The sequence below is a fragment of the Myotis brandtii genome, unplaced genomic scaffold, assembly GCF_000412655.1.
Source record: "Myotis brandtii unplaced genomic scaffold, ASM41265v1 scaffold155, whole genome shotgun sequence".
NCBI lineage: Eukaryota > Metazoa > Chordata > Mammalia > Chiroptera > Vespertilionidae > Myotis > Myotis brandtii.
Window position 1 is genome coordinate 345,770 of NW_005355621.1, and position 13,854 is coordinate 359,623.

Genomic DNA, 13,854 nt, shown 5'->3' on the forward strand with positions numbered 1-13,854 from the left:
GAGAGAAGCTGCTGCCATCCAGGGGAGATGCTGAGGAAAGAACAGAATGGGAGACATTTTATAAAAATGTTTCCCACGTGATGTATGATATCTTCTTCCATGTCTGGTATTTCTTTCCTAATACACTAAAGATAATCACTATACAGTTTCAGGTGTTCATCTGTGTAGCACCTGAAATGATTCCCCATCCCTCCAGGCTAGCACCTGCACCATGGGAGCTGCCTCAGATGGCATCCACTTCTGTGGCTTTCATTCCACCTCGAGGAGGATGACTTAGGAAGTCGTATTTCCCACCAACCTCTTCCCAGAACAACCGACAGCACCATTTAAATGTCTAACACCATTATTTCTGCTCCTGCTACCTTCCAGACGCACTAGCCCCCATTCGCTGTTCCCTCCGCCTTTCCTTTCAGAGTTTTGCCTGTCCTGTTTCTAATGCTCAAATGTTACCTCCTCAGAGAAGCCTTCCTGGACCAGCCCAGCGAAGTAAGCACATCTCCCCCAGTTACATCGCCCTACCAATTGTAAGACCACCCCACAAACTACATCCCCTTATTCCCTTCATAGACGCCATAATCTGCACCTTTTGTGGATTTTGTTGTTTGCTTATTTTATCTCTCCAACTGCTAGAACATAAACTCCATATGGACAGGGATTCTGTCTTTTTTGTTGAAGGGGACCTTACATGTGGTAGGTGCCCAATAAGTATTTGTTGATTTAATGAGTGGATTAATCTGTGATGACTGCCAATAAATGATTCTATGAAGAGAAAGTCTACAGTGTCTCATGTCACCATTGATAATGGCAACATACTAATGAATAAGATTTTACAGCACTTTATAGTTTTGTTTTAATTTTTTTTTCAAATCCTCATCCAATGATATGTTTTTATTGATTTGAGAGAGAGGGGAAGGGAAAAGGGGAGAGAGAGAGAGAGAGAAACATTGATGTGAGAGAGAAACACCAATTGGCTGCTCCCTGAACGCACCCAACCAGGAATCAAATCTGCAACCTAGATATGTGCCCTGACCAGGAATCGAATCCAAAACCCATTGGTGCCTGGGACAATACTCCAACCAACTGAGCCACCAGCCAAGGCAGCACTTTCTCATAGGTTATTACTATGGTCTGAATGTTTGTATCCCAAAAAAATTTATATGTTGAAATCCAAATCCCCAAAGGTGATATTAGTTGGTGGGCCCTATGTCATAATGGAATTAGAGCCTTATAAAAGAGGCTGCAGGGAGCTCCCAACTCCGTCCACCACGTGAGGACATAGCCAGCTATGAACCTGGAAGAGGGTCCTATCCAAAACATGACCATGCTGGCACCTTGACCTTGGACTTCCCAGCCTCCAAAACTCTGAGGAACAAATGTCTGTTGCTTAAAAAACGATGTGATCTTAGCATATAAGCATAGCTCAGTTTAGCTTAGACTGTTCTATAGTATTTTGTTATAGCATCCCAAACAAGCTAAAACAGTTACCAACATTTTTTTTTCACCAGAACCTATCGAGGTAGATACTATTTTTATCTTCATTTTGCCCCTAAGGAAACGGCTAAGTAGGTAAATGTAACTGGAGATACACTAGATGAGAAAACTGATAAGCTGTCAGAAGTGCAGACAATGCCAAGTGAACATGCCTGTTTTTCTTGCTAAGGTGACCCATCCTCCTAGTTCTCCTAGGACTGTCCTGGTTTTAGTACTGAAAATCCTGCATCCTGGGAAAACCAGGACAAACTGTCACCCTGTCTTACCCAGAAAGCTGTAAATAAGACATTAGACACTTCATGCAATCAGATCCCTGGCCATCGAAAATGCAATGACCAAAACCTGGGGGATGGAGTTTAGAATCTAAAGCTATCAAGTTACATAATACCTGCTTGATGCACCCACCCAGCTTCCTTCAAAGGAATGCTAAGACAGGAAGTCATTAATAAGCTGAGAAGGAGCGGACGCCCAGAGATGCGGTCCCCAGAGATGCGGTCCGTGGTCTGACCCTGGGAGATAAAGATGGTAAGTAGGTCAGCCTGGCTATCAGGCTCATGCTTTCAGACTGAATCTGATCCACTAAAAGCCCAGAAGGTATGCTGGGCAGTAGTGGAGCCAAGCCCTGCAGGCACCCTGACCAGGAGAAACCAGCTTAATATTCCAAAGAGGAAAATTCCTCTTCTCCCAATTCAACATTTTTTCTCAATATCATTGGAAGTCTTGACTTCATTATTCTGGTAAAGTAGCCATCACTATTTCACATGTGGTGTGCCTGTGCGTACGTGTGTGTGTGTACACGCCTGCGTGTTGCGGGGAGGTAATTACTGCATAGGTGGCATTGTCTGCTCATCTAGGTAGAAACTGTAGTGTTCATTCATGCCATTGGGTAATTGAAGTGAAGCAATTACGTATCATATTTTGAAAGAGGCATTAAAAAAATCCACGACTAGGTGATTCAGACTTAATTATCTTGTCTCTGCGGCAGCTGGGTTCAAAGCTCAAGTGGAGAGCACATCAACTTCAAAGGCAGAGGGAATCGACGGTGCTCCCCAGCTTTGGGCTCTTCCTCTGCTTAAGGTAAGAATCATGAACAAGCTTCAGGGCTCTGCCAGTGCAGGATCTCCGGACGGGGATTACCCTCCCACTGGGAGAGGTCCCAGATCTGGTCGGACACCCTGAGGGGGCAGCTGTCATGTATTCTGAGTTATTGTCTGCCTCGGTTTTTATGTTTTATTTGCTTTTTATGTCACTCACACTCACCCAGAAGACTGTGAACAGCTCTAAGAAAGAAAAGAGAATTGGCTGGGACTACATGTTCAGTTTTGTATCGTTCAGCAGTGTTAAGAAGGTTGCTCAAGAGTCTGGACTTCTTTTTTGCTTCCATTTCAATGGGGAACCCAGCACAGTGGCAGAAAAGTCTAACTGGTGTCTCAACCAGTGTGGTTGGGATTAAGGAGCTGCCTTGACCTCTCTGTTTGGGGGTCAGGTCTTCATCAGTAACCTAGACCCTGCCCTGCCAGAGCAAACGACCCTCCCACTTGCCTGAAAGTTTTAACGTGTCCGTGTTGTGTATGGAGTTTGGGGAAGAAAGACTTGGTGTAAAATTTCAAGGCCCTTGTCATTAGAGATCTTGATATAAAATCAGATGTGTGGGCTGAATCCCTTGAAATATTCTCCAGTTCTTCCCCTATCCCATACCTATTGATTTCTTACATACATTTTGTCTTCACCATTAGGTTGGAATATTATTATACTCTAGGCTTCTTTAAACCAATTGAACTTAATTTTTCCACCTTTGCCTCTGTGTTAAAAGCTACATTTCATTCACTCATCACTTCTTTAATCAATTATTCAAGTCTGTCAGAGCTCTCCCCCATGAGTAGTAATGGCAAATTGATCTGTCTCAGGAATTTTCTCAGTTTTACCAGTTTTCTTATTTCTAGTCATCGGAATGGCTCAGGCAAGGGCCATCTAATTTAGGAGTGTTATTCCGCCCATATGTTGGCATGGAAATGTCATGGGTTCCGAGGCTTTGAATCTTAGAAAGAAGAAATCCTCAGAAGCAACAAGATAGGTTACTTGGCTGGCAGGGTGTTAAAATCATCTTGGATCCCTTCTTTTAACAGGCTACTCACCTTGCCCTTACTTGTCAGCCAAATGACTTAACCTTTTAGGAGTCATCTCCTTGCTTGACAAGGTTCCTTTCCTCCCTGGCCCATAAATTATCCTCCTAGTCAAACAATTCAACTGAAAATTACATACAATTCATCCCTTTATAGCCCAGTAATTTCATTCACTCATAAAAATTTTAGAGGAAAAATATGTTTTTCTATATGCAGTGTTGAGGTCCTGGATCTCCATCAATGTGGACCTCTTCAGAAACTTTCTTTAACTAAGAAGGGAAACAGATTTTTGCTGTTGGAAAGGAATTAAAAACTTCACTTGTGCCCAAGGAAAGACAAAGGGACTTGCAGTTGGTGCTTAAAAATTTCCAGACACTTAATATATTTTTTTCCACATAGAAGATGGCATCAAGAAACTCCTATTTAAAATTCCCAAGTGAAAATGAAAATTCTAGCATTTATCAAGTCATTAAATGAAAAAAATTATAAATAGTAAAAGGAGGAGCCAGAAGAACAAGGTTTGATTCCCAGGTGCTTGACTTACTATGTGACCTCAAACAGGTCATTCAGACTCCCTAAGCCTCTGTCCACATGTCCAAAACAGAGGTCGAATAACATCCACCTCAAAGCATTGTTCTGAGCTTCTTAGCAAGTAGTATCTCTGCTTTGGTTTATCGTGCTTTTTTGCTATAGAAATGGAGAGCTATTTATATGATGGTTTGGTTTTCTCATTTTTTCACCTTGTTCTAGAACCTTTCTTAGTTAACCAGGATCTTGTAAGTCAGTCAGTTGGTCAGTTAGTAAATATTTACTGAGTTCCTACTATGTGCTAGGCAGATATATCATTTCTACTTTAATTTGCACACAATTTAATGGGTATAGTTTTTTGGTCTAACATTTTTTCCCATTGCTTTCGACTGCTATGAAAAATGTTTTCCTCTTTTGAAAAATTTGTCTTATGCCTGCCTTGGTATGACACATCCATTTATAGTTCTTTGCCTACAGATATTAGCATGACTACACATTCATATGACCTCATCTTTTGTTAAAATGTAGAAACACTTCTATACCAGTTGATGAATAGCCACAGAACTGAGCCCCAGGAGTGTTTTGCTTACTCCCATAGTCCCATTCATCTCTGCTATCCCCCAGGTCAACTGAAGGATTAAGGAAGGCCTAGCACAGATGGCAACTGGACCTAGCTCCTGAGTCCATCCTGAGTATAAGATGTGCCTCTCAGAACGTGGGAGAGCTCACACTTGCTTACCCACTCCTCGCATTTCTTCCAGCCCTCAGATCACCATTTCTTGGCCAGAGACCCTCCTCTCCTACCCAAGTCCCTTCCCCTTAGCTCTCAGTCTCTTTCCTCTGTGCTTCCCTTAGTGTGTTCTGCACCCCAATCATCCTCCAGCCACCCCTCCTTAGCCCTGCCCCCAGCATTGCTCTCCAGGTTCTTTCTGTAGATTGTCCTCTATAACCCAAACCAACTCCGTAGGGCTGAAACATCACACTGAATGCATACGGCCATAGCAGTGTTAAAATATTGAAATAACTGAGCAATAATAGTAAATAGTCACTACTCTGAGTCCCCATGCCCAGTACCCCAACCACACTGACCACTCCTCCTCCCCATGATCCAGTGTCTGGCCTCCCTGACTGTGCTCCAGGACTATGGCCAACACCTGCTCTTATGGGTACCTGTGCTCTGCTAGTGTATAGGTGCTTTTTCAATCACCTCTGCAAAGAACTATAATGTAGAGTGAGGTAAGGGCTATTCCTTCATTTATGATTCACTGATTCATTATACCAATACTTATCCATCGCTCCTATGTCCAAGACACCAAGCCAAGCTCTAGGACCTCCAAACCTGATCAGGTCTGTGCCCTTCTGGTACTTCCATTCTGGTAGGAGAGACAGATAATAAACCAGAAGATAAACATACACCCATGTTTCAATATATGTTTTGACTGAGGGTTCCAAAGGAAGTGAGATTAGCTTTGGGAATTCAGAAGTGGTTTCAGAATGAAGGCTGTTTAAAATGGACCTTACCCTAGCTGGTTTGGCTCAGTGGATAGAGCATTGGCCTGCGGACTGAAGGGTCCCAGGTTCGATTCTGGTCGAGGGCACATGCTCGGGTTGTGGGCTCCCCAGTAGGGGGCGTGCAGGAGGCAGCCAATTAATGATTCTCATCATTGATGTTTCTATCTCTTCCTCTCCCTTTCTCTCTGAAATCAATAAAAATATATTTTAAAAATATAAAAATAAAATGGACCTTTGGATGCACAGGGTTTCTGCAGGCCTACGTCAGGGGAGCAGCATAAGTACAGGCATTGGGCAGGGAGCATGGCCTGTGTTTACAAACCAGGAGTCCAGCTTGTCTGGCCAGTGGGGTACACAGAGAGGGCTCCTGGGAGATGAGGTTGATTGAGCCAGCCTTTCCTCACACCTGAAGGTGGACTTATGCTGTACAGAACAGACACATAGTAGATACACCCTTTTCAACCTCATGGCCGTCCGTCAAAATACCTGCCTGAGCATTCACTAATCTGAGCGTAGGTCCACTGTGTGAGTTGGGCAGCTTGTGCACTGGACAAATGCCAGCCCAAGGGGTGAGTAGGGCAGCCCTTGCTCGCCCCACCAAACTGGATACACTGGTGCGGGGTTTTCCTAAAACACTTTTCACCAGCTCCACATTGTGCCAGAGGCCACCTTTACCCATTTCACACAAAAGCCTAGATAGGCTAGCAACAGCCCTCCCCAGATACTCCCTTCCCTGGTCAAACTGCTCTATTCCTTTCAAATAAATCCTTTTGTCTGTGCCACCCCCATTCCCACTTCTATGGCCTTACCCATAAGCCCACACAAGCCCCTTTATCAAAGCTCTCACTTATCTTGGCCATGCACCACACACACACACACTCAAACACACCTCTTACAGTAGCCCCTTTTCCTTCATACAGATTACTAATGAACCCCTTTTGAATCCTGTCCTGCCCTACCCCTCCCTCTGTCTAAATGGCTCCCACAACTTCCTCTTCTTTGATTACCCCCACAAATGTTTCTCTGATCTGTTTCATATTTTTGTGTTAACTCGGTGGGCCTCTCTCACCTGTGGGTCTTTGGCATGTGTGAGAATGTGCCCAAAACCCATTGGGCACAGTGAAGAATATGTGGTCTCTTTCCTTAAAGAAGATGTTTGTTAAGATTTTTTGATGTATCTACCATGTGCCAGGCATCGAACCAGACTTTGGAGATATAAAAGTAAGACAGTGCCAATGATGAAGGGACAAAGACAATCAGAATACAGGATGATGCATATCAAGATCAGGGACTGCTCCAAGTGCTGTGGGAACTCAGAAGGTTAATCTGGCCCACTTCACAGTCTCCAGGAAGAGACATTCATTCATTCAATCAATCAATCATTCAGTATTTACCCATTGCCTACTGTGTGCCAGTCGCTGTTCAAGGTGCTGAAGTGATGCAATTCTTCCCCCATGAAACCTAAAAATTCCAGCAGGAGAGACAGGCAATGAACAAATGAGTTACTATAGACTATGCTAGATGATGATACGTGCCTGGAGAAAAATAAAGCAAGGAGGGGCATAGTGAATATCAGGGTCTCGGGGGTGAGGGGGGTTAACGATCCTTGTTTTGTATAGAGTGGTTGGGAAAGGCTTCAGTGAGATAACACCTGAGATACCTGAAGAAAGTGAAAGACACCCATGTGGTTATCTGTGAGGTGACTCTACCAGGCAGAAGGAACAACAAGTGCAAAGACCTGAGGATACAGGTCCCAGAGAGTGTTCAAGAAAGATAAAGTCAGCCAGTGAGGCTGGGGACAGGTGAGCCAGACAACAGTGTTAAGGAAGGAGGTCAATGAGAAGGTAGAGGTGTGTCATTGTCATTAGTTTCCAAGATGCTTTTAATTTCTTCTTTGATCTCATTGGTAACCCAATCAATATTTAATAACATGCTATTCAGCTTCCAAGTGTTTGCTTTGGTTTATTGTGCTTTTTTGCTATAGAAATGGAGAGCTATTTATATGATGGTTTGGTTTTCTCATTTTTTCACCTTGTTCTAGAACCTTTCTTAGTTAACCAGGATCTTGTAAGTCAGTCAGTTGGTCAGTTAGTAAATATTTACTGAGTTCCTACTATGTGCTAGGCAGATATATCATTTCTACTTTAATTTGCACACAATTTAATGGGTATAGTTTTTTGGTCTAACATTTTTTCCCATTGCTTTCGACTGCTATGAAAAATGTTTTCCTCTTTTGAAAAATTTGTCTTATGCCTGCCTTGGTATGACACATCCATTTATAGTTCTTTGCCTACAGATATTAGCATGACTACACATTCATATGACCTCATCTTTTGTTAAAATGTAGAAACACTTCTATACCAGTTGATGAATAGCCACAGAACTGAGCCCCAGGAGTGTTTTGCTTACTCCCATAGTCCCATTCATCTCTGCTATCCCCCAGGTCAACTGAAGGATTAAGGAAGGCCTAGCACAGATGGCAACTGGACCTAGCTCCTGAGTCCATCCTGAGTATAAGATGTGCCTCTCAGAACGTGGGAGAGCTCACACTTGCTTACCCACTCCTCGCATTTCTTCCAGCCCTCAGATCACCATTTCTTGGCCAGAGACCCTCCTCTCCTACCCAAGTCCCTTCCCCTTAGCTCTCAGTCTCTTTCCTCTGTGCTTCCCTTAGTGTGTTCTGCACCCCGATCGTCCTCCAGCCACCCCTCCTTAGTCCTGCCCCCGGCATTGCTGTCCAGGTTCTTTCTGTAGATTGTCCTATAACCCAAACCAACTCCGTAGGGCTGAAACATCACACTGAATGCATACGGCCATAGCAGTGTTAAAATATTGAAATAACTGAGCAATAATAGTAAATAGTCACTACTCTGAGTCCCCATGCCCAGTACCCCAACCACACTGACCACTCCTCCTCCCCATGATCCAGTGTCTGGCCTCCCTGACTGTGCTCCAGGACTATGGCCAACACCTGCTCTTATGGGTACCTGTGCTCTGCTAGTGTATAGGTGCTTTTTCAATCACCTCTGCAAAGAACTATAATGTAGAGTGAGGTAAGGGCTATTCCTTCATTTATGATTCACTGATTCATTATACCAATACTTATCCATCGCTCCTATGTCCAAGACACCAAGCCAAGCTCTAGGACCTCCAAACCTGATCAGGTCTGTGCCCTTCTGGTACTTCCATTCTGGTAGGAGAGACAGATAATAAACCAGAAGATAAACATACACCCATGTTTCAATATATGTTTTGACTGAGGGTTCCAAAGGAAGTGAGATTAGCTTTGGGAATTCAGAAGTGGTTTCAGAATGAAGGCTGTTTAAAATGGACCTTACCCTAGCTGGTTTGGCTCAGTGGATAGAGCATTGGCCTGCGGACTGAAGGGTCCCAGGTTCGATTCTGGTCGAGGGCACATGCTCGGGTTGTGGGCTCCCCAGTAGGGGGCGTGCAGGAGGCAGCCAATTAATGATTCTCATCATTGATGTTTCTATCTCTTCCTCTCCCTTTCTCTCTGAAATCAATAAAAAATATATTTTAAAATATAAAAATAAAATGGACCTTTGGATGCACAGGGTTTCTGCAGGCCTACGTCAGGGGAGCAGCATAAGCACAGGCATTGGGCAGGGAGCATGGCCTGTGTTTACAAACCAGGAGTCCAGCTTGTCTGGCCAGTGGGGTACACAGAGAGGGCTCCTGGGAGATGAGGTTGATTGAGCCAGCCTTTCCTCACACCTGAAGGTGGACTTATGCTGTACAGAACAGACACATAGTAGATACACCCTTTTCAACCTCATGGCCGTCCGTCAAAATACCTGCCTGAGCATTCACTAATCTGAGCGTAGGTCCACTGTGTGAGTTGGGCAGCTTGTGCACTGGACAAATGCCAGCCCAAGGGGTGAGTAGGGCAGCCCTTGCTCGCCCCACCAAACTGGATACACTGGTGCGGGGTTTTCCTAAAACACTTTTCACCAGCTCCACATTGTGCCAGAGGCCACCTTTACCCATTTCACACAAAAGCCTAGATAGGCTAGCAACAGCCCTCCCCAGATACTCCCTTCCCTGGTCAAACTGCTCTATTCCTTTCAAATAAATCCTTTTGTCTGTGCCACCCCCATTCCCACTTCTATGGCCTTACCCATAAGCCCACACAAGCCCCTTTATCAAAGCTCTCACTTATCTTGGCCATGCACCACACACACACACACTCAAACACACCTCTTACAGTAGCCCCTTTTCCTTCATACAGATTACTAATGAACCCCTTTTGAATCCTGTCCTGCCCTACCCCTCCCTCTGTCTAAATGGCTCCCACAACTTCCTCTTCTTTGATTACCCCCACAAATGTTTCTCTGATCTGTTTCATATTTTTGTGTTAACTCGGTGGGCCTCTCTCACCTGTGGGTCTTTGGCATGTGTGAGAATGTGCCCAAAACCCATTGGGCACAGTGAAGAATATGTGGTCTCTTTCCTTAAAGAAGATGTTTATTAAGATTTTTTGATGTATCTACCATGTGCCAGGCATCGTACCAGACTTTGGAGATATAAAAGTAATACAGTGCCAATGATGAAGGGACAAAGACAATCAGAATACAGGATGGTGCATATCAAGATCAGGGACTGCTCCAAGTGCTGTGGGAACTCAGAAGGTTAATCTGGCCCACTTCACAATATCCAGGAAGAGACATTCATTCATTCAACCAATCAATCATTCAGTATTTACCCATTGCCTACTGTGTGCCAGTCGCTGTTCAAGGTGCTGAAGTGATGCAATTCTTCCCCCATGAAACCTAAAAATTCCAGCAGGAGAGACAGGCAATGAACAAATGAGTTACTATAGACTATGCTAGATGATGATACGTGCCTGGAGAAAAATAAAGCAAGGAGGGGCATAGTGAATATCAGGGTCTCGGGGGTGAGGGGGGTTAACGATCCTTGTTTTGTATAGAGTGGTTGGGAAAGGCTTCAGTGAGATAACACCTGAGATACCTGAAGAAAGTGAAAGACACCCATGTGGTTATCTGTGAGGTGACTCTACCAGGCAGAAGGAACAACAAGTGCAAAGACCTGAGGATACAGGTCCCAGAGAGTGTTCAAGAAAGATAAAGTCAGCCAGTGAGGCTGGGGACAGGTGAGCCAGACAACAGTGTTAAGGAAGGAGGTCAATGAGAAGGTAGAGGTGTGGAGTAGGGCATGGCCTTGCAGCTGGTGGAAGGGCTCTGGCTTTTATGCTGAATAAGATGGGGAACCACTCAAAGACTTGATGGGGTGGAGGTGACAAGATCTGACTTCATTTTAGGAGGCCTACTCGGCTGTGATGTGGAACATAGCCAGAAGAGGACAAGGGAGGCAGAGAGACCAGTAAGGAGCTGATTGTGAACATTCATGAAATGATACTGGCTTGGTGTAATGGTTGGAGGTATAGCAGTGGAAATAGTGAGCCTGCCTGAAAGCTCATGATGTTTCAATGCATGCATGCATATGTATTGTACAAAGTGCAGTGGAAGCACAGGGGGGATGGTGGTGAACCCAGTGCAAAATGACATGGTGAGGGAAGCTGTCACAGAGTGGACATTGGAGCTGGCCCTAGAAGATCCTAAAACTGTCCTCACCCCCACCCCAGTATCTTCCCCAAGGCATATCCCAATCATTACATGTACTGTAAGGCTCTTGTATTTTATTGCATTGCATCATCCTGTATTGTGTTATAATCATCTGTGTGTGTGTGTACGTGTGGGTGGGTGTGACTCACCACTAGTCTATGGGAAGCAGAGGTCAGATATTGCATTGCATCATCCTGTATTGTGTTATTATCATCTGTGTGTGTGTGTGTACGTGTGGGTGTGTGTGACTCACCACTAGTCTATGGGAAGCAGAGGTCAGGGGCCACGCACATGGATCATCTGTACATCCTCAGCATCTAGAACATGTTCTGGTGTGTTTAACAAATGATTACTGGATGGATAGATGTACGGTAGTCCTGGAAGTGAATAATGAAAATGAGAAAGCCTAGAAATGCTGGGTGGAATTGACCAATGAGAAAGTCAAGAATAATAAAGGAGCCATAAATGTCGGTTAATTGCAGATGTGTACAAAGATGGTCCAAGTCCTTTGGGGATGTTTCCTCCTGTGGAATGTCTACATCTCATCTGCTTGGACCACACACCCTGGAATCAAGGCAAGGGCTACTCAGCGGGCTCTGGACTATGGTGAGTTGGATGCTTTCAGAAGCCAGGCTGCAGCCCCCCTAGGTAGAGTCTGTGACCCAAAAGCAGAAGCTCATAGAGAGCTGTGTCATAACTGAGACAAGCTCTGATGTGTGATGATCTAGTCCCTTATGCAGATGGCTGGGAAGAAAGTGTTGCCAAAAAAAATAATCACCTTACAAGTTGGCATATCCAACACTGCCACACCCCAAAGTAGACACACACACACACACACACACACACACACACACACACACACACACACACACACACAATGAACATCTCAGAGAATTCATTATAGGATAGAGGGAAGAAGATTTGTAGTAAAGTAATAACTTACTGTTTCAGAAAGGGTTTGATTCCGAAAGAAACAGAGTTTTCTAAAATTGTGTGTGTAAAATTTAATGGGAATGATGATCATGCATTTTTCTTGAGGGAGACTCTGTACATATATTAGAGGCACAAAGGCGTCTGCAAGATTAAGAACAGGCAGAGGAAAGTGTTGGACTAAGATTTTCTTCGAGCTAAATTGGGATAAGGACAGATTATGTAGAAGAAAGGAACTGCAAAATCAAAGTCTTTGGGCCTATTCTCACCTGTGAATGTTGGCCTAAGATTAGCTAAATAAAGGTTGATATTCACTAATGTCCCATGTTACAGATGAAGAAAGTTCGGGATAAAGAGATTTTATAATTTGCAGGGTCACACAGGCTAGTAAGTGGCAGTGTTGGGATTCCGCCAAAGCTCTCTGATAGATAGTGCCTTCGGTTCCATCTTTCCATCCTTACATTCGATCTTTACATCCTGTATTGCAATATTATTCATGGTATTATAGAGGACAAACTCTTTCCTACTTCATTTCCAACAAGGATAGAGTAAGTAGAAATGAGCTAAAGCTGCAAAGTAAGGAATAAAGGCACAGCTTCCTCCTTGACAAGGTGAAGATGAAAAGATCACTCTTCATTGCTGTGTAAGTTACTTTTCTCAAGCTCTTTAATGGGAAGCGGCCTCTTTTTCTCCCTGAACTCAGAGGAATGTGTTTTGTGGTGCTACCATATTAAGACAGGTCTATTCCCAAATAAAAAGCAGTGGTTCTCAACCTTTCTGGAGTCCTGGGATTCTTTGAGAATTTGACGAAAATGTGGACCCTCTCCCCTGAAAAATGAGATACATATAGGGTGGGCCAAAGTAGGTTTATAGTTGTGAGTATGTGACACACAGTTTATTATTTTTAAAATATATTTTTATTGATTTCAGAGAGGAAGGGAGGGGGGAGAAAGATAGAAATATCAATGATGACAGAGCATCATCAATCAGCTGCCTCCTACACGCCCCCTACTAGGGATCAAGCCCACAACCCAGGCATGTGCCCTGACCGGAATCGAACTGTGACCTCCTGGTTCATGAGCCACACCAGCTGGGCCAGTTTATTCTTATATTATTATTTATTATTTATTATTTATTTTCCATATGAACCACTGTAAACCTACCTTTGCCCACCGCTTTAGGCACATGCACAACCAATCACAGTCTTTTATTAGAATTTCAAGAGGTCCAAAAGTTCCCAAAGGCCCATGGACTTCAGGCCAAAAATTCCTGAGCTTGAAGAATCTAGGGCTGGGGGGAATGATTTTCTGGAACTGACTATAATAAGGCATAGATTCTGGAGCCAAATTGCCCAGATTTGACTATTGGGTTCCCCAGTTCTTTGCTGGGTGACCTAGGCAAGGATTAACCTATTTGAAGTTCAGTTTCGTCATCGGTAAAATGTGAATAATGATAATATTTTATACTTTTCCTATCATACTGTCCTGTGGTAACATTCTTTGGCCCTGGCCAAATAATGAAAATCTCTCATGCTGTTAGCTCTGGGATTTTGAGCAATTTTATTAGCCCCTCTGAGAACCAATGTTTTCATATGTAAAGCAGGGACAATAATACCCACCTTGTAAGACTGCAGTTTTCTAAGCATCTAGGAGAATGCCTTATTCAAT

At 43.9% G+C, this 13,854-nt stretch overlaps 1 protein-coding gene across 3 annotated transcripts in view; it reads left to right on the forward strand.

Moving 5' to 3' along the window:
- The window catches only part of BPIFC (BPI fold containing family C), a 71,107-nt gene that overhangs the window by 30,180 nt on the left and 27,073 nt on the right, over positions 1–13,854 (forward strand). The window contains exons 1-3 of one of the 3 annotated variants that reach the window (XM_014535982.1): positions 1,943–2,016; positions 2,477–2,568; positions 11,740–11,863. In XM_014535982.1, the coding sequence (XP_014391468.1) occupies positions 11,740–11,863 (124 nt within the window). In that variant the 5' untranslated portion in view covers positions 1,943–2,016; positions 2,477–2,568. Of the gene's footprint in view, positions 1–1,942; positions 2,017–2,079; positions 2,229–2,476; positions 2,569–11,739; positions 11,864–13,854 lie in introns of those variants that run through there. The other 2 variants (XM_014535981.1, XM_014535980.1) reach the window with 2 other exon arrangements.